Source organism: Anoplopoma fimbria, chromosome 8 (genome assembly GCF_027596085.1).
Source record: "Anoplopoma fimbria isolate UVic2021 breed Golden Eagle Sablefish chromosome 8, Afim_UVic_2022, whole genome shotgun sequence".
NCBI classification, from domain to species: Eukaryota; Metazoa; Chordata; class Actinopteri; order Perciformes; family Anoplopomatidae; genus Anoplopoma; species Anoplopoma fimbria.
This window is the reverse complement of record NC_072456.1, coordinates 24613571-24639380: the sequence shown is the minus strand read 5'-3', so window position 1 is coordinate 24639380 and position 25810 is coordinate 24613571. Positions and strand designations below refer to the sequence as shown.

Below are 25810 nucleotides of genomic sequence, written 5' to 3'. Positions count from 1 at the left end.
CTGTGTGGCCTCTTGCCTCTCTGTGTGACCTCTTTCCTCAGTTCGCTTTCTTTTCTCGTTCACCGATTCGCTTAAACTGAAACAGCCGATGAGAGTGAGCTCTCTAACCGACGGACTCTGGCACCAATTCAACATCTACCTTAAAGCCCCCGACACGGGCATGTGAACGGAAATGAAGGGAAGAAGCCACCCTGCTTATTAATAATCCTGGTGTTGCGCGGGTTTCTTCTGACTAAATGCCCTTTTCCAGATTTTCTTCTTGTTACGTCATCAACAGTTTCAAGCTATTTCAAACTGCATGAGAAGCTCCAGCTTTGTTTCCAGTCAAAACAGAATAGGATAGTCTCAGTGCAAATAATAAAACGGCTTTTAGAGGCAAATAAAAGTAGTGGGGGAAAAAAATAAATAAATTCAAGTGCAGTCTAAAAGGAAGAGAGGAACGGAAAGAAAGAGATGTTCTGCAAGTTAAGGAGTCTCTGAGGCCTCCAGACAGCTTTTACTGCCCATCTGCTCCTGCACAGTTAGTCTGGAGGTACAGGTGTATGAACAGCATATGGAACACCACATTGTGTATGGATATACGTGTGTGTGTGTGTGTGTGTGTGTGTGTGTGTGTGTGTGTGTGTGTGTGTGTGTGTGTGTGTGTGTGTGTGTGTGTGTGTGTGGTATCTCACTGTCGGTTTCTTGCCCTCCTTGAGCACCGTCTTCCTCCTCAGCACCCCCTGCACGGTGACCGCTCCGGGGTACAAGTGAACCGCGAGCTCCTCCGACTCCGCTGAGCTACAACAACAACAGGACAAAGACAAACGTCACGAGCTGCAAACGCACGCACACACAAGAGAAACATGCATGTTCTCATGCACGCAACCCACGGCAGGAAATCCAACTCAAGAGATGGAAAAAAAAAAAAAAAAAAAAAAAAGGCAGACGCAATCTGCAAAGCGACCTTAAACTCTGCTTTGTGAAAGTACTCTTTGAACTATGTGCGTCTTGTTTTCACAGGACTGGATTTCACAGACGTAAATCTTAACACAGGTATATCTGCAGAGAGGAGAGCAGAGGTGGTGTGCAGATTGTGTCTGTCTGGAGGATCAGAGCAGGAAGCCCAGTGCAGGAGCCCAGTGAAGCCTGGTGGAAAGAGAGAGAGAGAGAGAGAGAGAGAGAGAGACCCATCTCTAAACCGCAGAAAGGACGCTTTTATTTGCGACGTCCCTGAGAATTGGCATCAAACACCCCGAGGAGTCTGTTCCTCTCTACCTCAGGAATGAGGATGCAAACGTTTATTTCCAGCAACACATGGAGCTCGATGTGACTGTGGAAACTTTCTTTTTTTTTTTAAAGCTCCAAGCTGTGAAAATATCTTGGAAATGTATCACAAGAAGAAGTCCAGGTTAACCCTGTGTGTGTGAAGCAGACATGCAAGAAATGTAAGAAAAGCAAAAGGTGGATTAGAGACTGATGGAACGCAGCAGAAGATGAAGAATCGTGACCCCAGACTGATCCTTTGCCCTTCACCTGATCTCACACAACACACACACACACACACACACACTCGTCCTCCCACCATCAGATTATCCCAGCGCACACACACACACACACACACACACACACACACACACACACACACACACACACACACAAAGCACCAGCACACAGCACTCCCTCCTCCCCCCTTTGCAGGGACTGAGAGGGGCTGTAAAGTGAGGACAAGAGAGGGTTTGGTTCAGCTCAGGTGGGTTTCCGGTCGGGATGCGTGTACCTGCTGGGCCTCAGGACTCCTCTGTAGGGGATGCGGGCCACGCGGGTCACTGGGCCCAGAGAGTGATAGAACCGAGTCCTGTTCAGAGTAGGATAAGACAGGATAGAATGGGGGGGGGAGGGGGGGGGCACGGGACACCGTTAGGGCTGTGAGGGTGTTTTATTTTATTGTTTCTTTTTTTTTTTATTATCCCTTTTCAGATTGTTGGGGCTGGATGGAGGAGCAGTGAGGAGTTATGGATGAATGTGTGTTTACAGGGTGCAAGTGTTTCTTCAGACCAGTCGATTCTTAAACTGGTGAGTGTGGCTGCGGGCACTGGTTTGCAGAGTGGGACTACTGGTTAAGGGGGTTTAAATGTTAAAGCTCTTAATTCATTTGCGGAGGCGTTGGCGAGCAGCGGCTGGAGGCGTGGCGGCTCTTGATGCAAGGCTGAAAGCGAGGCGGGACGCGGCATTCCTGTGCGAGTTTTATTGGCCGATAATTTTTTGCATAGCTGTGTCTCGAGGTCAGAGCTTTGAAAATGATGCAATCACATCAGGGATGGGCGGGGGGGATTTTATGATCTTACACGTGGATGTGATGAAAAAAAAAAAAACCAACAACACTTCACGGACGTAGTTAGCTCACCTCTCAAACGCCGGCCAGGACACCTCTTCACTGAGCTCGGAGCCCTCGCTGCTCCCTGTGAACGGATACAAACCGATTACTAAAAACATGCTAGTGAAGATACAAACTGTGCATTATGGTAATAAGATCTGATAAGAAAAGCATTTATTAGTCCCACAGCGGGGAAATTTGCAAGATTACAGCAGCAGAGAGGATAGTGCAAACAAGAGAAATAGTAAAAAACAAAGGTTATAAATAAGTAATAACACAGTGAAGAATATTAAATAAGTTAAAACAACTTTTAAAATCCACAATAACTTAAATATTATATAAACAGACAGAATCATTTTGGTATATATATATATATATATATATATATATATATATATATATAAAAATATACACATGTGTGCGTCTTACCAAGTGAAATACCACTAGACAGAGTGGAGCTCTCTGCGTGTCCCCTGGTGGGGCTGTGGCTCTCCATCACACTGTCGTCCAGCAGGTGCCGAGAACCAGCGTTGGGGAACGTGGCACTTTTAAACTCCACCGTATTCATCTTGTGGATAAAACTACGTGGACACAGGAGGGAAAAAGAAAGAGGTTAGGATTTCTGCTTCATGGCTGTAAATGTTTTTATGCATCAATGTAAATGTACAGTTTCTTCTACAGTATCTAATAGTAATACAAACTGACTTGTAGCCCAGGCTGTGGCACTTCCTGTGTCCGTAGGGCAGCAGGTTCCTGGGGGAGGGCGGCGTGGCCGGGACTTTGGTTCCCTCGGCTGCTATCGTACATTTGCGGCCGCAGTGAGGAGAAGCTGACGCTTCGTGGCCTGTAGGTGAGAGCGGGAGGGAACATAAGACGGTATACAGGAGGAAGTCTCTATGACGTCATACAAAGGTTTCTGGAGAGCCATTGTGACGCTCAATATCTGTGGCTCTGAGCGGTCCAGAAATGGGCAAAAAGATGGATTGTCGGTGGAGCTTAGACCGGCCCATGAGAAAGACTTCAACAAGTTAGCACCCACCTGTAGTTGTCACCCCTTTACTTATGCATAGCTTAAAGCTGTAATATAATCTTAACAGGTTTGTTATATAAAAGTTTGACCCCTGTAAAGTTGCCATGAACGGGGAAATTAGCTATAGGGACCAAAACTGATTTTTGTACCAGGCTGTAAAGATGTTTATTTCTGCTTTAAAGATGGGCATTTTAACAAAGAGGTCTATGGGGATTGACTCGCTTTTGAGTGAGCCTCAAGTGGTCAATTTGAAGAACTGCAGTTTGGGATTTCATTTTCCACGCTTTGGAGTGAAGGATGAATTTATAGACCAAGATGAACATGGAAAAAAGAGATGATTAACAAGTTCAATACGACATTTAACCCCCAACTTACCGATATTATCCTCTTTGGAGGGGTTTGTTCGTGGTGTGCTGGTGCCTGGCTCAATCTTCTGTGACAACCTAAATAAAGAACATTGATTAATCCATCAGCTTGAATTCATCCCCTGAGAATTTCTCATCATTAAAAACATGAATTGTTTTGGGAAAGAAATATGAGCATCGAAAAAACGATTTTTAACCTTTCTGGCAGAAAATCGCGTAGAAACCTCTGAGTTATCTTGTTAGTTCCTTACTTGTAATTGTCGTCCTCCACAAACTTCTGCAGCTCCTCGATGTACCTGACTGAGTTGAGATACTTCTGTACGTGAGGCAACACCGTTACATCTGAACGAAGAACGAGAACGACAAACATTAGAACACATGTCATCTATCACTGCCAACATATCAATGCTGTCAAGCATGTCTCATAATGTGAACTTTATTGTTATAATAGAAAATTTCACTTGAAACCTGTCCTGTGTGTTGCTATGTTTGACACTTAAAAATGTCTCTTTTTCAGAAATTAGAACGGTTTATGTAGGAACTAAACCCTAGTAGTGATACGGTTGGGGGGCGTAGTTTGGTAGAAAGAAAGTAGTTCCTCAATGAAACTGCTCACAACAAGTTATCTGGATTATCTTCAGTAACCGGGTCATGATTGTTGACTTGGTTATGTTGTTAAATAGCACTGGGAACTAGCCAATGACATTTTTTCAGACGGAACTGAGCAGAGTGAAACAGAAACACATGATTGGTTGATGCTTCATCGACCCGCAGCCTGTTGCTGCGTCGGTCGTAGCGTGAACACACAGCTCAACTCACCGTAGGTACAGGATCTCTGCAGGTCCGATATGATCCTGAGGATGTTGTTCATCAGGTTCGATCTCTGTTCGTTCTCCAGTATGCTGCCCGTGGAGGGATACGCCGAGTCTATGTAGGTCAGATCGGACAGGTACATGCCTGAAAAAAGCAGAGGAACAGAAAAAAAAAAACACGTTACATCAAACAACCGAAAACAAACAGCCCTCCTCCTTTTTCCTCTCATCCTTGAACGAGTCGAGAGCTAAATGAGGACGTCGCCCATCTGTAGGAGGCGATATTTTAGACACCTGGAGGGGTAATCGAGTACTTTTCCTGCCTGAACACAGTAAAGCTCAGCTCATTAAAGAGCAAACACGAGGCTGGACATCACAACAAGGCCAGATTTCTGTGGATGAGTGATGCAAGCCGTGGCTGCAGCTGTGGATGTCTGGGTGTGAAGACCAGCTGGTGATCACAGACTGCCCGTTTGATACGAAATAGACGGGAATAAGAACTTCTTCATTTTCTTTGCCCAGATCTGCTCCACATGGATCCAGATCTAAAAGCCTGGAGTGGATAATTGATCTTCTCTTTAGCCTTTCCAACTCAAGGCCATCCCTCTTCTCCCACCCTCCATGTTCCGTGTCTTCATCCCCATTTTTGGCAGACTTGTATCAGAACTGAGATTCTTAGTCTCTCATTACATAAATATTAACATTAACAGACAAACCCAGGAGCGACTTCCCGCCATTCTAAAAACAGAGATTAACAAGCTCCAGAAGGTAACTGATCGTGTGCCTCTCCTTCCACTCTCTCCTCTCTCTCTTAATGTTTCTTTCACACAGCAGCATGGAGATTGAGTGCAGATGTAAGTAAAAGTTATCACAACGTAGACTACATGACACCCTCGCTCCGAAAACGGTGTTATACACACACACACAGATCTGCGCACGAACAAACGCCGAGTCTAAACACAGATGTACAAATAAGCAACAAGAACACAACTGCAGGAGCAGATCCAGCAGATAAAAAAGAACAAACACAACACTATCTGATTGGAACCAGAGACAGAGAGGCTGTGAGCAGGAGAAGCAAGAGAGGAAGTGAGAGATGGGGAGGAAGAGGAGGAAGAGAGGGATCCGGAAGGCTTAACTGCTGTAGCTGCTCTTTTGAGAGCATGTCGGGGACAACGGCGGTTAGTCACGCACAAACATACCTTACACACACACAACACACACACACACACACACACACACACACACACACACACACACACACACACACACACACACACACACACACACACACACACACACACACACACACACACACACACACACACACACACACACACACACACGACCTGTGGTTTAGCGCACACGGACACTTTGTGTGTGTGTTCACATGTGGCAAAGCTTGTATTAAAAGAATAAAAGGGTAAGAAAGAAGAACTTTGGTCACAAAGTATGGAGAGAAACCCTCACCCTCTATCTGCTGAACCTGAACACAAAGTAAATGTCGGCGGAGATGAGGACCAGATGAGCTCAGACTTCATTTTGCTCACAAGTCGGCCGTCCTTCTTTTTTATTTTTTATTCCTGCTCTCACATATCCAGCTGAAGCTCAACAGGAAGCTGCTCAGAAACCTCAGCAGCATTACAATCAGCTCTTCCCTCTGCTAGAGGTGCCACCGGGGCAGTGTGGAACAGGGACTTATTATCAGGCTCAACTCTCAATGGATCCAGCCCTCATTTAAACAAAAGTTAGCAAAGGTTTTAATCACAAATGTGTCATGTCTTGTTGCACTTTTTTTCTATATGTATCATACTATTTAACTACATCTGTTGATGCATGGAATTAAGTTTTTACTCTCCTTAATGTAATGTTTTGTTTTTGTTCTATTTGTATGAATGAAATCAGCGTGCATTTGACATTTGACATTTAACTGCATTCTTGGCCAGATTGCTATTTTCTCAATGGAATTTATCTGGTTAAATTAAGGTTAAATTAAATATGTATTAAAAACAACGAGAAGGCAAATAAAAAAGGGAGAGAAAGAGGGGGATTTTGGGTTGTTAATAAAGAAAAAGGGGTCAGAGTAGTGTGTTCCTGTGCCCCAGACTTCAAGCAGGTTCCGTTTCCTTTCTCTGAACTCACTTCGACTTCCGTATTAAAGCTCAGACGCTCATTGTTGAGGGTGAGGAGCTTAATGAGGCCGCTCTGTTATTCTCTTTTCCTGTCTTTTCTTTTTTTCACATCAGAGTGACATCAGAGGGAGGCCGGGCCACGCCAAAAAAAACACAGAGAGGAAGAAAGAAAAAAAAAAGGCAATCTCAAACTCCCACACCCTCATCCCCTTCTCCTCCCCTCTCTCTTCCCCCTCCCTCTTCCAGTCCCCCCCATCCTTTGTGAAAAACTCAAGGCATCAGTCTTCAGAGCTCAGTCTGGTGAAGTGGCCGGCTATTGAACCATGCCCCAGCCCGGGCCCCAGGACAGCTGAGTCCACTGAGAGGAGACCGTCGTTTTGGGAAGTAGGGGCCTCGTTTGAAAAAAAACAAAAAAAAAAACCCCAAAAAAACATCCTTTACATCCTGCGATTTTTTCAACAGCAGGACAAGTGAAGTGGAGGAGGAGCAGCTCTGACGACCGGGACGAAGAGACAGAGAGATGAGTCCTAAACACTGCAGCTCGATGAAGACACGACACAACACACACGTGAAACTATAACTGAAGGAAACACACCCCCACTACTGGTAACACACGTGAAAGACAAAAAAGGTAAATGTTGCCCGAGTTCGTTCTGTTTCCAAGTTTGTTTTTGGAGTGTAACGTGTCAGCATGACAGCATGTGTGTAGGTATGTATGAGTGTGTGTGGAAGAGTGTGTGTTTGCGTCTGGGCAGCTGCGAGCGCTCTGGCTGAGAGGTTGGAGGGGTTAGGACGTTTCGTGACTGGAGGCTCCGGCTGCAGACAGAAACATTTAGCAACGCTTCTTTGGCTTTCCTCTGGAGTCTGAGGCCTCAGATACACTAGTGAAGGACTGCATCGTGTGTGTGTGTGTGTGTGTGTGTGTGTGTGTGTGTGTGTGTGTGTGTGTGTGTGTGTGTGTGTGTGTGTGTGTGCATAAAACACATGTACATAAGACCGAATCAGGTATGTTAACGGGGGTGTAGGATGACATTTGTGTGGGCAAAATACAGGAATTCATTACTGTGCTTGGTGATTTTGGTGTTCATTGTGTAGAGGTTAAATCTTAATATAAGAATTAAAAAGTTACACTTCATATAATGAAAAGTTGTCGTTGGTGCCTTTTCTTTAAGATGTAACAAGGAGAAACACCTAAATTATTCAAATTTAGCTAATGTAATGTAATTTGTAAACACCTAAATTATTTAAATTTAGCTAGCCCGACGGGAAAAGAGGGGGGGTAAAAAATACAAAGAGAAAGAAAAGTAGGGCATTCCAGAAAAATCACTTGAGGGAGGCTGATCTGATCAGATAGGGAGATTTGAGCTTTTTGGAGGCAGGCTTGTTTATTTTTTCTAGGCTTTCGGTTTCCTAATACAGCACCATCTGATTCTGACTGCTTACAGGAGAGAGGGGGGGAGGGGGGGCAGGGATGGAGGAGAGTTCAACCTGGAGGGTTAGATCAATAATATCACACATAATGAGGTGTCACTGGGTGCATGCTTCTTTACGTCATCGACGGGGGTTTGTGAGTTTAGAAGTTTGTGGAATCCTTATAAAGTTAACTTCCCCTTTAACAGAGTCGTGTTCGTGAGTGAAAAAAAAAAAAAAAAAAAAAAAAAAAAAGGATGACACAATATAATCCAACCAAAACCACATCCTCCTTCAAATAAACCCCAAGGACAGTCTCGACCTTGCCCTGATAGTGGAAAAACAAAAGAAGAAGCTTTGAACACTAACAGCATCAATCTGGTGCACTTCCATATCACAGACAGGCAATTATCTTCAAATGTCTTCAGCTACGAATCCGGGGCCTGTTGGTGGGATCCGTGGAAAATACTCTGTTCGCTTCAAAAACCACATCTGTGAATGCTGTAAACGACCAGGGAGAGAGAGAGAGAGAGGACACACGTATGAGAACATGCACTTCTCTTTGAGCTTCAAAAACCTTGAGGGGGAAAAAAAAAAAAAAAAAAAGGCTAAAATGGCAAAAAGGCTAAGAAAACATCTCATGAGTAGAGCAATAAATCACGAGATCAATACCTCCAATAACTCAGCTAGGAAAAGTAAAAAAAAAAAAAAAAAAGATGAAGAGAAGGAGGGAGAACGTGCGTGAGAAAACACCCAGCACATTGTGTGCCGGCAGCGCTTGGCGCTCGGGTTCACCTGCACGTGGGGACGGGGTCTGGGAGAAAACTTAAAATGGGTCATTACAACCAAACCACACATGAGCTAACCATTCCCTTAACCAGCAACAAGGAGTATAAATCACAGAGGAGGAAAGACATCAAAAAAAAGGAGTCCGTCCCAATAAACCGCAGTCAGGTTGTGCATGTATGGTTAACATGCACGCCCCCCCACAGCGGTCCTTTCACAGACTATGTTGTAACACAGCGGGAGACGGATAGCTCACTCAGCCAGCACCGGCACACTTGTGTTTGGTTTCTTTTAAGGGTCGGTGGGCATGCGGCCAATCGTGTCTCACTATGTGACCCGAGGCTGTGTGTGTGTGTGTGTGTGTGTGTGTGTGTGTGTGTGTGTGTGTGTGTGTGTGTGTGTGTGTGTGTGTGTGTGTGTGTGTGTGTGGACCCTTCACAAACACTGCTCAGCTGATCTTATCAGTAGGACACATAGAGGCAGACACACACACACAAACCAGATCCAGAAGAAAAAACACAAATCCCTGCAGACCACATGCGGTTAAATCCAACCACAGCACAACAAACCAGACCATAATATGAGCTACAGGGCGGCATGGAGCTCTACTGGATTTAGTGAAGAATCCCCAAAAAATAAAATTGTGAGTGAAAAAGAGAGCTGAGGCCGGAGCACAATTACGTCTCCAGCTCGGCGGTGAAGCTCGCTCTGAATCCCCCCTTAATGAGAGCTTGGACACAGTTGAACGGAGAGGTCACCGTAAGGGAGGAAGAGGTCAGCCTGGAGGTCAGGAGACAAACAGGAGGAGAGGTGGAGGTATGTAACTAAGTAGGGCCATGGGCAATGAGTGTGTTATAGTGTGTGTGTGAATGTGCTCTTCCTTGCTGATTCAACTAATAGAAAGCAAGCATGTGCGGTCGGAGGTACGAGCTTAAGGTGAGCAGAGAAAAGAGTTGAGAGCGGTTAGGAGTGATCTCCTGAATCTGAACATTTACAGAAACAAACATTTGTATAGATGCCGTTTTGCTTCTTTAATAACTCCCTCCTCCCGGCTCTCCTCTCTCCCCCGACCCTCCTCCAGCATTTTTCTTTTAGCGGAGACAGCATGCGTCTGTTGTTTAATTTAATCTGGGAGGAAAAAAAGTCTTCTGAACGGGTAAGGTCATATCTGTCAGCCTCGGTGATGAATCACTGAGGGTGGATTCTGGGAGGCTGTGCGTACAAGGAGAGCTGTGTTTGTGTTGAAGGGCAGGTTCTGTGTTTGTGTTGCCGTTGAGGGGGGAAGTTAGAGGAGTGATGGAGGAAGGTGTCGGAGAGTTGAGAGCCCTTATCTTGACAAAGTGTGACGGCCCGATCTGAACTCTGGAAACCTCGGACACGAGAACGACGTGTCTGTGCATTTATGTGCTGTGCAAAAAATAAAAAAGAGGAAGAAGGGGAACCCGTTTTTCCACAAAGGCCGATTGATTGCAGGGGTTGTGGAGCGGTTGTGTGTGAGGTAGAGGAAGGGTGGGGCGGCACCCTAATCCCACATATCGACCTCTGACCCCCCCAAACATCAGCCCACATGTTTAGAGTTTCACTACAGAAGAAGGAAAACAGATGGGGCGCCTCGGGGCTCCCTCCTTTAGAAATACAGCATCATGAAGATGAAAAGCTCTTTATAAATAAAAGGTACTAACTAGCGCCATATAGGGTTCTGCAGCTTGTCCTCATAGGAGAACCCTTTTTTGCTTCCTGGTAGACCCTTTTATAAAGTTTCCATCTGGAACAATTTCAGAAAATTCTACTTAGAATCCAACATAAAAAGTTATGCAAAGAACCATCTGTGAAAGGTTCCACCCAGAACCCCTTTGAGAAGTTCTTCGGAGGACCTTTTTTTATGGTGGAAGGATCTCACCTAGAACCCTCTCTGGATGTTGAAGGGCGCCAACAGGAAAGTCACCAAGGAGTTATCCAAAGAACCCTCTTATATTCCAATGGTTTCATCTAGAACCCAGTCAGAGGGTTCTACACCCCATGAGAGGTTCTTCTAGAACCCGTTCTATGGTGCAATGACATCACCAAGAACACTCTCTGGATGGTGAAGGGAGCTAACAAGAACGTACCCAGAGTGGTTCTTCCATTAACCCCGTTATACTCCAATAGTTCTATCGAGAACCCAGGGAGGGGATTCTACAGAGAAGACCTTTATATTCCATGGGTTTCATTTAGAACTAAGCCAGAGGGTTCTCCCGAGAACCTATTATAATTCAAGTGTTTCATCTAAAACCCAGCCAGAGCGTTCTACAAAGAACCCTTTTATATACACACCGATGCTTGAATAATCCTTGAAAACTTTTGGTTCCAAAAGGGTTCTTTGGATGAAAAGGGCTGTTAATGGAACCCTTAATCTTATAAAGGAACCTTTTTTTTTTTTTTTTTTTTTTTTTTTTTTTTTTTTTTTTTAAAGGGGTCTTCACAAGCATTGTTCTGGGTGGGATCCAAACCCTTCAGGAAAAACCCCGTTGGAACCCTTATGTCTTAGAGAAAATGTCTGTAGAAAGCAGGAGTCAGGGTTGGTTTAGTTCTAACCGCAAACTAACGTCTTTCTAATTAGAACCACTCAAACTAAGTTCTTCGTTTTTCCACCTCATCCTTCATTTCTTTTTTTATTCTAGCAGTTGGCCGCCGTCTCAATTAGTAACTCAAGTTATAAATGCAAAGAAAATCCTATGCTGGCTCTTTGTATCCGCCTTGATTTCCCTTTTAATATTTCCAACATGCACCATTTAATGAGGAGAAATGAAACAACTCCATCAGTACGTACCACGATGCATTTACTGTTCCACCGTGGTTTCAGTCTTTGATCTCCGTCTGGTTTCTACAATTGCGTTGACGAGGTTTTTACGAGTTTTTCCCTTGTTGTTAGCGTTGTTTTTACAGTAATGTTGTTTTCATTAATCGATTCATAATGTCAGTTCTTTCACTGCCTCGTCTCCACTCATGCTGTGTTCACCTCCTCAGCCCACATCCTTGGTAACATAGCCGTTTTTCTTTTGCTCCGATTTTAATTCCTTCCTTTATTCCATCTGTCAGTTCTTCTTCATCCTCCCACTCTTGGCTGTGTAAACTAATTGTTTCTTCAAACACAGAAGAATAAGTTCTCTTGTGTCTCTGAGGGACCGAGCGACCGCAGTGGTTGTGTGACTCGTAAAACGGTGGCTTGGTGACATCACGTGCGGATGAAATGCTCGGAGTTGGCTGAGCTCCATGTTGTCATGTAACGCAGCGCTCCCCCCCCCCTTCTTTCCGCTGACCAGTGATGATGTGTGGTGTGTTTAAGGGCATGTTGGACTTGTTGTGGGGAAAGTCTGAGGACCAGATGAGGGAGTGAGGGGGGATTTTTTTGAGGCTGGGAAAGACATCGGCTATGAATATATAAATCAATTTCTCTCCCTGCTTTTTTGAACTGCGATCCATCAGACTGCAGACTGACACATCAGAACTGGTGAATCACCACAGGAGACCAGCAGCTCTGAAACCAACAGTGTCCAAAACTATCAAAAGAAGCTTCTGGCAGGATGACTGCATGTATATAAATTTTACACACTCCTGGGCTCTAGTTTGTGCTCCTCATCTGGTATTTGCATGGAAAGTCCAGTGAAGTCTAGGAAAACGTACTAGCACATCATTACAATAGATTATCCACCCTTCTGTTCAAGATTAACTACGATTAACTGACTTCCTTCGTCTAAGACGTTATATATTAGAGATGTCCTGATGACATTTTTCCTGAGGGATACTAATTCGGATACCGGGATTTGCGCTTCGGTTGATACCGAGTAGCGATGTAACACCAGTGCACTAAATACAATATATCTATATATTATTATTCTTTTTAAACAGCTGTATACAACTAATTCTGAATGGATGTGATATGATTGCTTTCATTGTTGTATGGCCTGTCTCAGGTTTAACCTTGTACAACACATGAGCATTACACACAGTGAATGAAAGCCAAACAGCTTTATCTTAATATATAGTTTGAAGGATATTCCTGTATAAAATATTGCCAAACTTCTGACATTTTGCTAGCTCTGGCTAGCGTTACATTCTCCGCTAGCACTTGCCTGATCAATGCGATGAGTAAGAAGCTAGATGGCTCACTCGTTAGCGTCTTCCATCATCACTAACGGATGGAGCGATCGTTTTTTAGCATAAATGAGCTGATAAATGATATGGATGCGAGATATCGGACTTGGGCATGGCCTAGCATACTCACCGAAAGCCAACCCAGCTTTTAAGGCGGTATTGGAGGCATGTATGATACAGGTTTTGGTGTTCCAACAACTCTACTAGATATGAAGTACATGTATATAGAAACAGTGCCCGTTTATTAGGTACACCTAGCTAAAAATAATTCAGTCCAATACAAGTTCTGCAACAAATCCTTCTTCCATGAAAGGTTATAATGATCAGTTCTTGTTTAAACTTTTAGATAAACTGCCAACTGAAAGTATTTTGTAAGTATAATAAATACTGCACGATAATGACATACAGACTAAACCTGCTCTGAGCCAGTTTTCCATGGAAGCAGTTTATACTAACTGTTTATCAGTCACTTTATTAAGCGGTTTGCTCTGGCTCTGATGACAAAATGATGCATGCTTTTTACATACAGAGTAACCTGAGGACACGTGTGAGACATGTGGCCGTCCTTCTGGGCCAACAACCAGCATCCTTATGCCGTTTAACCGAAGAGAAAAAAACAAAACTGATGTTTCCTGTCTAGCAGTAATGTAAGCAGCCGTCTAGCTTAATGAGTTCTCTGGTAATTTCCTCCCTGACGACATGCAGAAAAGAAGAATTTCTCCTACTCTGATCACTATTAATGTTCAACGTCTAAACAGAAAACCAATGGAGACGAAAGGAAGCGTCCTCGGCTGAGTGCTGGGTGGATATAATTAAAGATAAATAAACCAAATCTGAAATAGTTGTGGGCTTTATCGAGGTGTAAAAAGAGCAAAGGAAGCAGTGCGCTACAGATAAACACTGCTTCTCCTAGGACTGTTCCAATAACAGCCATGAAAATAACTTAAACCACAGCTCTGAAAGAGACGGACAGTGGGGAGGGAGGACAATTAGAAAATCACTGTCATATGTCTCCTGACTATTAATAACTATTAGCAGGGTGAAGACCCAGCAGGGCTCTTTGGAAGACTTATGATGCTAATTCTGTTGCCAAAATAAAAGACAGACTGAGTTAAAGGGCGCGCTGCAATCCATCCATTAGTCAGCAAACTGGTTTCACATGGATGTAATGGAATACGAGAGCTGGCCGAGCCAACGAGACATTTAATAAATCCTACTCATATTAGGGAGAAAATAGCTTTTCAATTTCTCTTCTTTGCTGTGCTGCGTACGGCCTATGGCTTTCATATGTATCTGCAATCTGTTGCTTAAGTGATTTGGCTGTAACCGAAGGACCTGGAGAGGAAAGAGGAGAAGGAACCAAAAAGAGAGGAAGCGAAGAGAAAGGAAAGTATTCAAAAAACTGGAAGGAAGGGAAAGTAAGGAGGAGGAGGAGGAGGAGGAGGGGTTCAAACAGAGAGGAAAGTAATTAAATGGAAAGAAAGAGGCAGAGAGAAGAGAGCAGATTTGTCAAGGCTACAGAAAGGATTGAGAGTATTTCATTTAAGAGAGTTATGTTCAAGTTATGTTCGTGATACCCGGCCAAGAAAAGGAAAAAAGGACCATAACCCCACTCTCTATCATTATTAGTCTAATCTTTCTTTAATCCGCAGCTGTCTGTGCTTTCCTTTTAAATCTTTGTGCTTTACAGACTGTCCTCCTCGTCTCACTTCCTAGTTCTGTCTCTGTAGTGTCTGTACAGAGAGCTCGGTGCTCCTCCAGGTTCTGATTATAAAGGAACATTTCTCTGAAACACATCACATTTCATTTCCATTTCAAATACTGCTCATTCATGCCAAGGCACACTACCCCAGACATGCAGTACTAGAACATGTGAGCGAAAAGTCACCTTTAGTGTGGTTGGCAAATGGAAATACAATAGTGCATAAACAGAACTGCTAGGACCTCCTGATTTGATACTATCACGATACTTGGGTGCCAATTCAATATGTATTAAGAGTCTTTCAAGTATTGGAATTTTCTTTTGAAGTATTGAGATTCTATATTATGTTTTCTTCCCCACTCTTTTTTAACACCACAACATGGGAAAAAGTAGAAAGTAGAAGTTTGATTTTGTTTAATATATCAATAATCTAATATCCACACAGGATTTATATCATTTGTTAAAAACGTAATTTTGAAGAACGGACGTAGTACCAAGTGCTTCCTTCTTCCGCAAACTTTGTCAAGTCCAACACTAGCTCTCCCAGTCAGCTCCGCTCTCTTTATACATCCACGGTCAGCTCGATGTGGGCCGTTTGAATGCATTCAACATAAATGTCAGTATATGGGTATAAACGGTTAATTTGACCACAAAGATGCGAGTGACGGCTGCCTTGACCGAAGACTAGCGAGATGCAGGCACTCATGTTGGTCTTATCAATGAAACTTGTCCGTGACAGAGTTTGCATTTAGCCGTGGCGATGTTTGGCTCTGCTTTTTCTGGCAATGTATAAAACCCAAAGTCTTCCATACTTTACTCTTTGTGTAGTGTTTATCATACTTTGGATTTTAAATGTGAGCGTGCAGGTTGTACCATCCGCCATTTCCTGCTTTCGCTTTGTGTTTATGAAACGGATATGAAGGCATGCAACACAGACTATCCATAATAATAAAAGTGCTCACTTGCTTCTACTTTAGCACAGACTGAAATGAAGCAACTGCAAACGATTCAAGCGTAACAAAAATCTTTAAAAAATTAAAAAAAAAAAAAAATCACAATCAGTTTTTTCCCGCCCCTAGTAAACGAGATGGTCTGTCAGATTTAAGTGCAGCCTTTTGAGAAACATACAAGCAGTGGTGTTGACAGCCAAGCATGGACTTTAATTTGATGCTTCCTTTGTTGTTGAATCTGAAAAGTGGCAGATGTGGCATAAAGGCCCCTTCCAGCTCTGCCGACATAATGCAGTTAGTCGAGTAGTGCAGCTGCACATATCGCTACAATCACAACATAGAGGTTATAAATATAACTCTCAGTATGCAAAGAGAAATCTAAATGTCAAATCTACAAAACAAAAACAATATATCAGTGTACTGACTGCAACCATAGTATTTGAAGGCACATTGACATGCATGAAGTTCTATTCCCACAGGTGAGCACTTCGTGTTTTCCGCTCAGTGGCCTTCCTGGGTCCCCAAGCACTTCAGCAGTGTTTAGTTTCAGTATGTTGGGGTAGAAAAAAAAAAACGGAAGCCGCTCTGCATGTTCTGAGGACACGCCGTAAAACTTGTACCTTAAAAAAACACACTGGTGACCTCTCCACGTTCAGAGGAATGTCTTTGATATGTGGTGGTTCCATGAAAGAGACTAGGCCCCTCGTACCCAGAACCACCACCCAAGAGAAAAATCAGACAGGAAAGAAAGGGGAAGGAGAATGGAAAAGAAACAAGAAAAGAGATGGGACGTGAAGAAGGTGACGGCTGATGGATGAGCTGTAACGTTGTGTGAGCTGTTCATGCTTAGGCGGCATGTGGATGACGCCAAATATGGACACTTTATGGAGCTCCCAGTAACAGTAGAAAGTCAATCATAGTCGGGAATAGAACGGACACTGCTGTTAAAGTCATTAGTGGCTCTCACTGAGGTCAGAAAGGATACAGTACCTGGGTACGCTGTCAGACACATTCTTCTGCTGGAAAAACACACACGACCATGAAAATGCACGGCGTCTCTGAATAGCACACACAGTATGCAATCACACAGATGGACACAGGAGAGTACGCATACCAGGGAGATCTGCAGATCTGCAGGACTAACTGTAATCCTGTCCCCTTTAGAGTTTGTTCCAAGTGACAGAATTTCCAGAATTCCTGAAGAACCGCAATGTCGTCATATGGGAGACACACGGGGCCCCGAGTTTCAGGGTGGAGGTAGGACTTAACGATGTGGCACTGAGCAAAGAGTGGCTCAATAGTGAGGGAGGGAGTGGATTAGGGGGCTAGACCGTCTTGGCCTTGCAATGGAGCGGACCAGGGTGTTAAATGGAGCAGTGTGTGCGTCTCTAAGTGTTTTTGTGCTTTGATGAGAAACAGAACTGGAATCAGCAGGGATAAGAAGGAGGCAAAGGGAGTGCCATCCGTCAGCCCCTCGGATTAGAAAGGGCAGGAGACGACTCAGCACAGGCTGTTTTCCTCACTTTCATCTCAGACCCCTGTAGTCACTGCCTGTTTGTGAAATCTTTCAAGTGAAACACCAACACTACCTCCTACTGAACATTCTTGTTGAACGTATGGAGCCACGAGGAGCAGCGGGCGCTCAGCGGTGAGCATATTGAACCGGTCTCACAGGAAGCTGCGTCGGAGTCAAGGGTCAATGTCTTTTAATGGGAGGGGAGTGCTCCTACACATCATGGGTGTACGGGACCGGCAGGTCAGATCGCTGAGCAGGAAGGGAGGTCTTGAACCCTCTTAGAGGCCTTTTAACCAAATGCTAAGAACATAAATCAGGTGCTTAGAGTTCCCCAAGTGTTTTGACTTGCATATCCGTTGAATCCACCCAAGTGTGGAGACAATTATGCATGTGGACAATGATGCTTGAAGAAGATCCAGGGTAGAAAAAGAGGAATAAAAATAACAATGGAGCGAAACGCCCATAATAAAAGCAGTTAAGTGAAACAATAAGCAAATGATATCAAACATAAAAAGACTATTCCTAACCCTTACCCAAGATTGATACTAGTGACAACCCCTAGTTTTAATGCTCTACATTAGATTGTGTTTGACAAAATGATCCATTTAGTGCTGCAGAACTGAGTTACTGAGCCATCAGACTGTACTAACTCAGGTGCAGTGACTGTTTATTGGGGAGCAGGAACTACGGTACGTCCCAGACACAAAAACTGGAACCAGGTTCCTGGAAAAGTGCCTGCAGGCAATAAAAGCTGATTCAGGTACACACTATGCAAGGCAAGAGGGTGAAATTTGGCTAGAATAACTCATCCCCAAAGTAAAGAAGATGAAGAAGGACTAGGAGAAGGTACCAAAGATAAAGCACAGCCAGCAGCCACATGGCAGACCTCTTTAAGAGGAGGGAAATCAACGGGACCTCAGAAAAATGGGCTGTTTGTCAGCGGGGGGAACTAACAGAGACAGAGAGCAGACCTGAACAGCAAATGTGTTCTCTCTTTCAATCTTTCCAAACAAACAACTCTGAGCGAACACTTTCCTAAACAATTACTCATTGTCTGTGAGTATTTAAAAAAGTGTCACACGCGGCAGAAAGTCCCTCTGCTGTGGAGCAGCATACAATCAAAACCCTGTGTGGGTAACATTCCTTCAGTGTCCCAACTCTTAAGATATTGTATTCTTGCAGGGAGGCCTGGGGGGACTTGGCGGGAGCACCAGCAGCTGTCCATCTATCCATCCAACCAGCCAGCAGCGATGCCGGGGCTGATGTGGAGCCTGTGTGCCCTGCTGTGCCTCTCCCTCTGGGAGGAAAGTTACTGCAGGAGCTCCAGGGAAGCCCGGAGGACCAGAGAGCCGTCTCTCATCAGGAGTAAAAGAGCCCCCATCGACCCCGATGCCAAAAAGTGTTCCTACACCTTCCTCGTACCCGAGCAGAGAATCACAGGTTTGAAGGATAACTTATTTCTGTAATACAATTTCAGCTATTCATCATATGGCTTCATTTACGTTTCCTTTGCTTTTCTAAAAATCTAAATAGCCTCTTGGTAACCTCCTAAGTAATCCATATCTGTCATCAGGTCCAATCTGTGCCAGCACCACAGGCCCGGAGCCAGACAAGGACAGAGTGACCCGTATAGACATCGCAGATGTGCGGGAGGTGCTCAACAAACAGCGGCGTGAGATTGAGACGCTGCATCTGGTGGTGGACGTGGATGGTAACTTGGTGAATGAGATGAAGCTGCTGCGGAAAGAGAGCAGGAACATGAACTCCAGGGTGACCCAACTCTACATGCAGCTGCTGCATGAGATCATCAGGAAAAGAGACAACTCTCTGGAGCTGGCCCAGCTGGAGAACCGCGTCCTCAACGTGACCTCCGAGATGATGCGACTGGCTTCAAGGTACAAGGAGCTGGAGTCCAGGTTTGCCTTAATGGCCGGCGTGGTCAACAACCAGTCCATTCTCATCTCTGCACTGGAGGAGCAGTGTCTGAGGACACTGGGACGCGGCGAGCTGCCCGTAGTTCCCCCGCTGGTACAGGTGGTACCGCAGAATCTACCCGTTAACAATCGTTTCACCAATGAGATACAGAGGGACAATAACAACCGGGCCTTTGCCAGAGGATCACGCATGGATACCGCCACTGCAAGCCCATTTGGGATCAACCCTCCACCACCACAGGGAACACTTACCTCCGATGGTATGTACCAATTTTAAAGTGGCAGAGAATGATGAAGAAATAAGCGACCGAACACTTAGGCAATTGTACTTTAGGGCTTGTGGGTGCAAATAATTGGGAACATTTGCTACGGACGGCAATTAAGAACCTAATTTCTCGCAACAGTGGGTATTGCTGAGGCGCAGTGGGTTCATCCTTGGCATAATAACGAGGCGGTGAAATCATACATTCCTATAATTCCCACTTGGCCGACTGTATTGGCAGCGCGGCGCTGAGCATATGTAGCAAATTAGTAGGAGGTGGATTACGCCTCTTTGAACCGCATCAAAAAAAGACTTTAGAGAACAGGAATATATATCTACTGCAAGCTTTAGTCAGATTTACATTAAGACATAAAGGTAAATACAAACAGAGCACACATTTGATGGATTAGTCCATTAAGTCTAAGACCCCTAGACTAAGCTATCAAACCAAGTAAGTGAGGCTACTATGTACTTTTGTTACGGACATTGACTGATTCTGAAACCTGAGCAGGATCCTCTCTAATGAGAAACCAATTTGCAAGATTTGAACGCTACTTGGAATCAACTCTCTCGTATTATGACTGGCGAATAGACTGTGGTGGGGAATGTTGACAGAGGTTATACAACCAGATGGGGAAATGGATGAAATCATTCATCACATCCCTCAGACAAAGAGGGGAATTGAATGTTTGAATACCGACAGGGGGAGTTCCTTAGTTTGGTGACATAATAAGATTCACAGAGGAATGTTCTCCCATATTTGATTAAGTCAGATATTTAAAGCGCTGGATAAATCCGACACTTTAAAGACTCCAAATAAAGCTTTCATTTCTCTCTTCTACTTGGCATTAGAGAAAAAGGCTGGTACCATTTTGCAAATCAATATGCTACACAAATGATGTTAAACACCAGCTTTCTGTCCCTGCCATGCCATTACAAAACCAAAAAATTAAACAGGTTATATTTGTTATACTGTTTTAACAATAGTGTTACTAGTATTGGGCTGTGTATTGGCAAGAATCTGGCAAAACTATACATATCATGATACAGGGGTTACGATTCAACATATTGCGATTTTTCAAATCTATATTTAGGAAAACTGTTAAAGTATAAAGAACGCACCACCATATGTAGAAAATCTGAGTAAAATGCTTACTTTTCCCTGTAACATCAAACGCATAGCAAGTATTGGCCTGAAATTATCTTTGTATGTTAATTATTTATCATAAATCGATAGTGTTTTTCAGAATTGCTGCAATATCACAAAACATTTTATCGCAATACTTGACATTTGTCAAAGTGTACATTCATTCCCAGGTTTCTGATGGCTGACGAGCTTGCAGGCCTTTTCGACCCACTTCAAGAACTAATAGTGATTGGCCTTTCAATGTTAATTAGGTAATGGGGGTAAAATGGCAGGGTCTCCACTTGTAGATGAAAAAAAAGGACAGAGTGTTCTCATGGTTATTTCCAGCAATGCCCCCATTGAACTGTAATTTTAGCAAACGTAATAGTCAAGTATAGCTCATCAGAACTGAGAGCTCCTTTGTTATAATCCTGCAGCTCCACAGGCCTCAGCTACATCATGGATGAAATGGGAAGCATCAAGCTGCTGGTTTCCAAAAAAATGTTTTCTTGTAAGGCTGAAACAAAGCTCTTAATCTGGACATCCGTGATTTACCTACAACCAAGGGAACAACGGAAAGCCAGGGATGGATCGTATTTGCTTTGATGTCCGACAGATCATCACTCAAAGTTTTAATTTAAGGAAAAGACAAACAAATCCCCCTGAAATATTTCTACCTCTTGTCTCCAGAAAACATATTACCAAATTCCTAGTGATAAAGATGGGTACTTCTCCTTTGTGATGTGATTTAGTATAGATGGATGAATGTGCGCAGAGAAAAGTAGGTAAAAGGTCAACTAAAATACAAGCCACCAAACACCACTAATAGGTTTTCTTCCATGTAGGTTCACTACTACTGTAAATACACATAGCCCTGACCACAGTTTGGTCTAGTCGTGCCCTATTATAAACTATGATTTGTTGACTGACATTATTTTTAAACTCGAGCCCTTAAAAGTTCTGTTTAAAGAAACTAACAAAGTGACAGAGAAGGAGAAAAAATGTCAGAGAACCCCCTCACTGACAGGTCTGAGGAAGACGTATCATTACTAGAAAAATACAAGCCTGTGCTGGGGAGTTTTAGGTATCTGTGCTGGGGCAAAACACTGGGTCCCTATGTGCTCCTACACTCAGCTGAGAAAACCATCTTCCATGGGCCTTTAGGCCCCGGAGGCCCCCGTACAATGCCGGTGTTCATGCTGCTTTAATACATATTCACACAGGGGAAAACAGAGGAAATATGGCCGGGTTTAGGTTCAGCTGCATCAGCTTTGAGCGCAGTGCTGCCACACGGCTTTATTTGAAGGCTACATCTAGGTGAATATTCATTTAATAATTTTAAGTGTGCACATGTACGTTTGTGTAACTTTGTAACGTTTGGATGGGACGAGCAAAAGGAGAAATTTTCCAAAGAATGTGGCCACATTGGTGCATCCACTCAGACCCAACTTTCACTCCCTTTTTCTCTTCGCCTGCTGTCTACAGCGCCTGGATTGATGATGATGACTTTTGCATATGCCATAAAAAAAAAAAAGAAGACATCTTGGTCAATTGGAGGCGCAGCATGGTATATTTGTTCAGGGGGATAAAACTGCCTATAATTTAGGAAATGGATGGTTTTAGTACGAATCAAGAAGCTGTAACAAAATATATAGATATGGCATTGATAAGGCCATTAAGTTATATGGTAATTTGTAGTTTTTTACTGTCCAGTATGAATCATTTCAACATATTGTTTCCTCAAGGGCTGAGCAATATCAAAAAATACTTTTGTCTATTCTCGTCATACGGATTGTGGAAAACGGTAATATGGCGAGCACAATCTCTGTTCAAACATGTTTTTTTTTTCTACGATGATCTTTTCCGGCCACAGGTCCCTTCAAAGACTGTTACCAGGTGCGACAGGCCGGCCACACCACCAGCGGGATGTACCTGCTTCAGACCGAGGGCAGCGATCGGTTGATCCAAGCCTGGTGTGAACACGGCCTCGACAATGGAGGATGGACCGTGTTGCAAAGGAGGAGGGACGGCTCGGTTAACTTCTTTAGGAACTGGGAGAACTACAAGGTAGGCTGAGTGGAGAATTAGGGTTTGATAGGTTAAAAGCAGGTTTTAATGGGAGTTAAACCCAACCAAAATTTTCATCAGATTCTTTCGCGGAAAAACTAAAAATATCTCCAAGCATGACAGAACTGTGTTCACAGCTTTTCCCTTTTCCTATTTCCTAAATGACCCAGTCTCAGCGGTTCATTTCGGGGCCGCTAAGCAAGCACTTGCTCCATCAATGTAAACAGCTTAGCGCTGGATTTCCTCACACCCAAATCACAGCCAAGAGCTGGAGCCAGGGAACCTACATACAAATCTATGTAATCACAGAGTCACGGCAAGCTGAGAGGGAGAATACAGCTCAACCCAACTGGAAAAGATCCCTTCATCCCTTTTTTTTTTTTATTCTCATGCTTCAGCCTTTGTGATTGAGATGGGATCCAGGAACAAAAAACAATTACACTGATACACAGCCTAATAAAAATGTCTGGTCGACCAGTTTTTCTCTGCAACAAAATAAAAAAAATATGGCATGGGGAAGAGTTTTCCTCTCGGTCGTAAAATGATATTTAGAAATCAATACTTGCATGCTGTTTGGATGAGGAACACGCATGTGTCTCTGCAGCTCTCCATTTGAACTATTGAACTATCCATCAAACTGCAGCCAAGTCACCGTTGACCCCGACGTTCCAACTAATTCACCTCTAGTGAGAAACCACAGTTCACAACCTTAACACATTACCATCTCAGTGGGAAGCAGATTTGATTTGATTTTTACTTGTTTGCCGGCACCAGACTCCTTAAAGTCAACACTCTGATTGATAGGAAGTGGTGTTAACCTCGCTCCGCTTTACTGTTTGTGTTTTTTGGACACAGATTTGCGTTCAGTGACCGCAGACTAAAAAGAGATCTGTTCTTTCACCAGTTGGCTCATGCACAGTGTCGGCTACCTCAAAATTAATACTGAACTTTGTTGGTCTGTTAAAATGTCAATTTTCACATGAACCACAACCTCCAACATTGCTTTCGTTCTTGTCCCCCTCCCTCCCCCCTACAGAGAGGCTTTGGGAACATAGACGGGGAACACTGGCTCGGGCTGGACAACATTCACAACCTGGGCAAACAGGGCGACTATAAGCTGATGATAGAGCTGGAGGACTGGACGGGGAAGAAGGTGTACGCCGAGTACAGCAGCTTCCGCCTGGAGTCGGAGAGCGAGGGCTACCGGCTGAGGCTCGGCACCTACCAGGGAAACGCCGGGGACTCCTTCAGCAGCCACAACGGCAAACAGTTCACCACGCTGGACCGGGACAAGGACACATTTTCTGGTGAGGGGGGGGGACGAGTTCCAAATACATTTATATTTCTTATATAATATAATCAGCATTGGCCAATCTAGAAGTCTGCAGGCAAATCTGCACGCAGCATTCTCTTGGTGGTTGCTGTGGAACGAAGTTTGACAGATCATTTTTAGACTCGACCTCAATCATTTCTACTTTATCGACTTATCGTACGTTATATGGGAATGACCTTGATATATTTAAGTTAACAACCTTTATGGGCATGACCAAATATTCTCAAATTATCAATTTATTGGAAAGGATTAATCCTTTTTTATCCATTATGGGACTTGGATTGCACATTTTCCGCGTAATTTCATTTTCATTAATTGTTTTGGTTGTGTGATTTTAATTTATTTGTATTTATTTAGGATATTAACATTTCTGTTACTTTCCAATTCCAATGTCTGAGTATTCTTAAGAAGTAAAAGTGCTTTGCTTTTTGAAAGAGTGTCATTATATCATCATTATGTTCTTGACATTAAAAGAGTCTTAAAATCGTTTATCACAATTCTGAGACGATATATAATCCAACAAAATGAGTTATTGTGAAAGTTCTAGTAGTATAATGACTGAGCTCCTTTTTTTTGTCCGTCCATCACACTTACGATGTTGTCTTGGCCCCTCTTTACTAGGTAACTGCGCCCACTTCCATAAGGGCGGCTGGTGGTACAACGCGTGCGGCCAGACCAACCTGAACGGCGTGTGGTACAGCGGAGGAGTTTACCGCAGCAAATTCCAAGATGGCATCTTCTGGGCGGAGTACGGAGGAGGTTTCTACTCCCTCAAGTCGGCCCGCCTCATGATCCGACCGATCGACTGAAATGTCGGACCGTGACTCCCGTCAAATGCACCTCGGTTTCCCTCCTTATCTTTATCTACCCATAAAACCAAAGACTGTAAAAGGCAGAACCAGGAACCCCCCCCCCCCCCCTCATCGTACAACAGTGCCTTGTAAAAAATAACAAAAGGAGGAAGAGACGGTGGCAGGTGATAAAGGCCGGACAATAACGACTCCAGCAGTCTTCACAGTGACTAACCCCCAAGTTGACTTTGAGATGAACACAGATGCCATTGACCTCCGTCAGTAAGAGCTCTCCTCTACCTGTCCGTCTGGAAAGTAACGGTCCAACGAGCTCCCTGGGACCATCAAGTATTACTCCCATGTGTCCTATTCTACTCACTCTTGTATGTAATTAAAAAAGGGAAATGGTCATTTACTAAAGACATGCGATATCTTCAGAGCAGCTAATGTTGACTTTTTGAAAGTAGTGTCGCCCGTAACCAAAGGGTATTTGATGGATGTCACTGGGATGTTTAACCATAGCATTAAAAAAAGGTCAAGTTGTGTTGCCGGTTTGAAGTCCCAGGACAGGACTTGCCAAATCTACTGTCGACTCGTTTCTGGGTTTTGTCAGGACTTTGGGGCGATTCCTCCGAACCCCCAGCAGAAAACGAACTTCTGCAACAACGTGCTTGTCCGATGTGCAAATGGCTGAGCTGGCTTTGGTGTGTAAATATCTTTGGCTTCGTTTGTAAAAGGTAATTTAAGAGGTGTGATTCTACTCAGGCCAAATGTACACAATGTTGTCACCCTGCCATTCTTTGTTATTTATCAGTGTATTTATAGTAAATATAGTCATGGCCATTTTATATCTAGCCCTGTAACAAAACAATTCGTTATATGTTTTTATTCCCCCCACATGTAGAGATACAGTAATGACACTTGAACAGAGACACATACAAACACACACACACACATCCAGACTGGATGTTGAGAATATAAGACATGCACTGCCCGTTTTCATCGAATTAAATTCTTTTGTAAACATTGAATGGTCTTTTTTATCTTCACTCAGCTCAAAATGCAAGATTGAAAGTTGTTTCCAGTGTGAATGTAGAACTTGCA

The 25810-nt window shown here is 43.7% G+C and overlaps 2 protein-coding genes across 5 annotated transcripts in view; one reads left to right on the top strand and one right to left on the bottom strand.

Moving 5' to 3' along the window:
• The window catches only part of ralgps2 (Ral GEF with PH domain and SH3 binding motif 2), a 76910-nt gene that overhangs the window by 3161 nt on the left and 47939 nt on the right, over positions 1 to 25810 (bottom strand). For 2 of the 3 annotated variants that reach the window (XM_054603334.1, XM_054603335.1), the window contains exons 10-17: positions 4571 to 4708; positions 4003 to 4093; positions 3762 to 3829; positions 3062 to 3200; positions 2786 to 2937; positions 2387 to 2441; positions 1760 to 1837; positions 675 to 780 (exon numbers count right to left, since the gene is read on the bottom strand). In XM_054603334.1, the coding sequence (XP_054459309.1) occupies positions 675 to 780; positions 1760 to 1837; positions 2387 to 2441; positions 2786 to 2937; positions 3062 to 3200; positions 3762 to 3829; positions 4003 to 4093; positions 4571 to 4708 (827 nt within the window). The remainder of the gene's footprint in view (positions 1 to 674; positions 781 to 1759; positions 1838 to 2386; positions 2442 to 2785; positions 2938 to 3061; positions 3201 to 3761; positions 3830 to 4002; positions 4094 to 4570; positions 4709 to 25810) is intronic. The other variant, XM_054603336.1, reaches the window with a different exon arrangement.
• angptl1a (angiopoietin-like 1a) lies at positions 7007 to 25732 on the top strand. 2 transcript variants are annotated; one of them, XM_054603338.1, is made up of 7 exons: positions 7026 to 7079; positions 7158 to 7326; positions 18376 to 18633; positions 18767 to 19387; positions 22389 to 22582; positions 23619 to 23889; positions 24537 to 25732. In XM_054603338.1, the coding sequence occupies exons 3-7, from the start codon at positions 18444 to 18446 to the stop codon at positions 24722 to 24724; spliced, it is 1464 nt and encodes a 487-aa protein (XP_054459313.1). In that variant the 5' UTR covers positions 7026 to 7079; positions 7158 to 7326; positions 18376 to 18443; the 3' UTR covers positions 24725 to 25732. The 2 variants fall into 2 exon arrangements, with proteins under 2 accessions (XP_054459312.1, XP_054459313.1); XM_054603337.1 differs by having other exon boundaries at positions 7007 to 7326.

Bases quoted from the DNA above. Each gene is read 5' to 3' on its own strand.
- angptl1a (XM_054603337.1), top strand. From the start codon at position 18,444: ATGCCGGGGCTGATGTGGAGCCTGTGTGCCCTGCTGTGCCTCTCCCTC. The intron at 18,634-18,766 runs GTTTGAAGGATA...ATCTGTCATCAG, and splicing joins ACCCGAGCAGAGAATCACAG to GTCCAATCTGTGCCAGCACC. The intron at 19,388-22,388 runs GTATGTACCAAT...TTCCGGCCACAG, and splicing joins GGGAACACTTACCTCCGATG to GTCCCTTCAAAGACTGTTAC.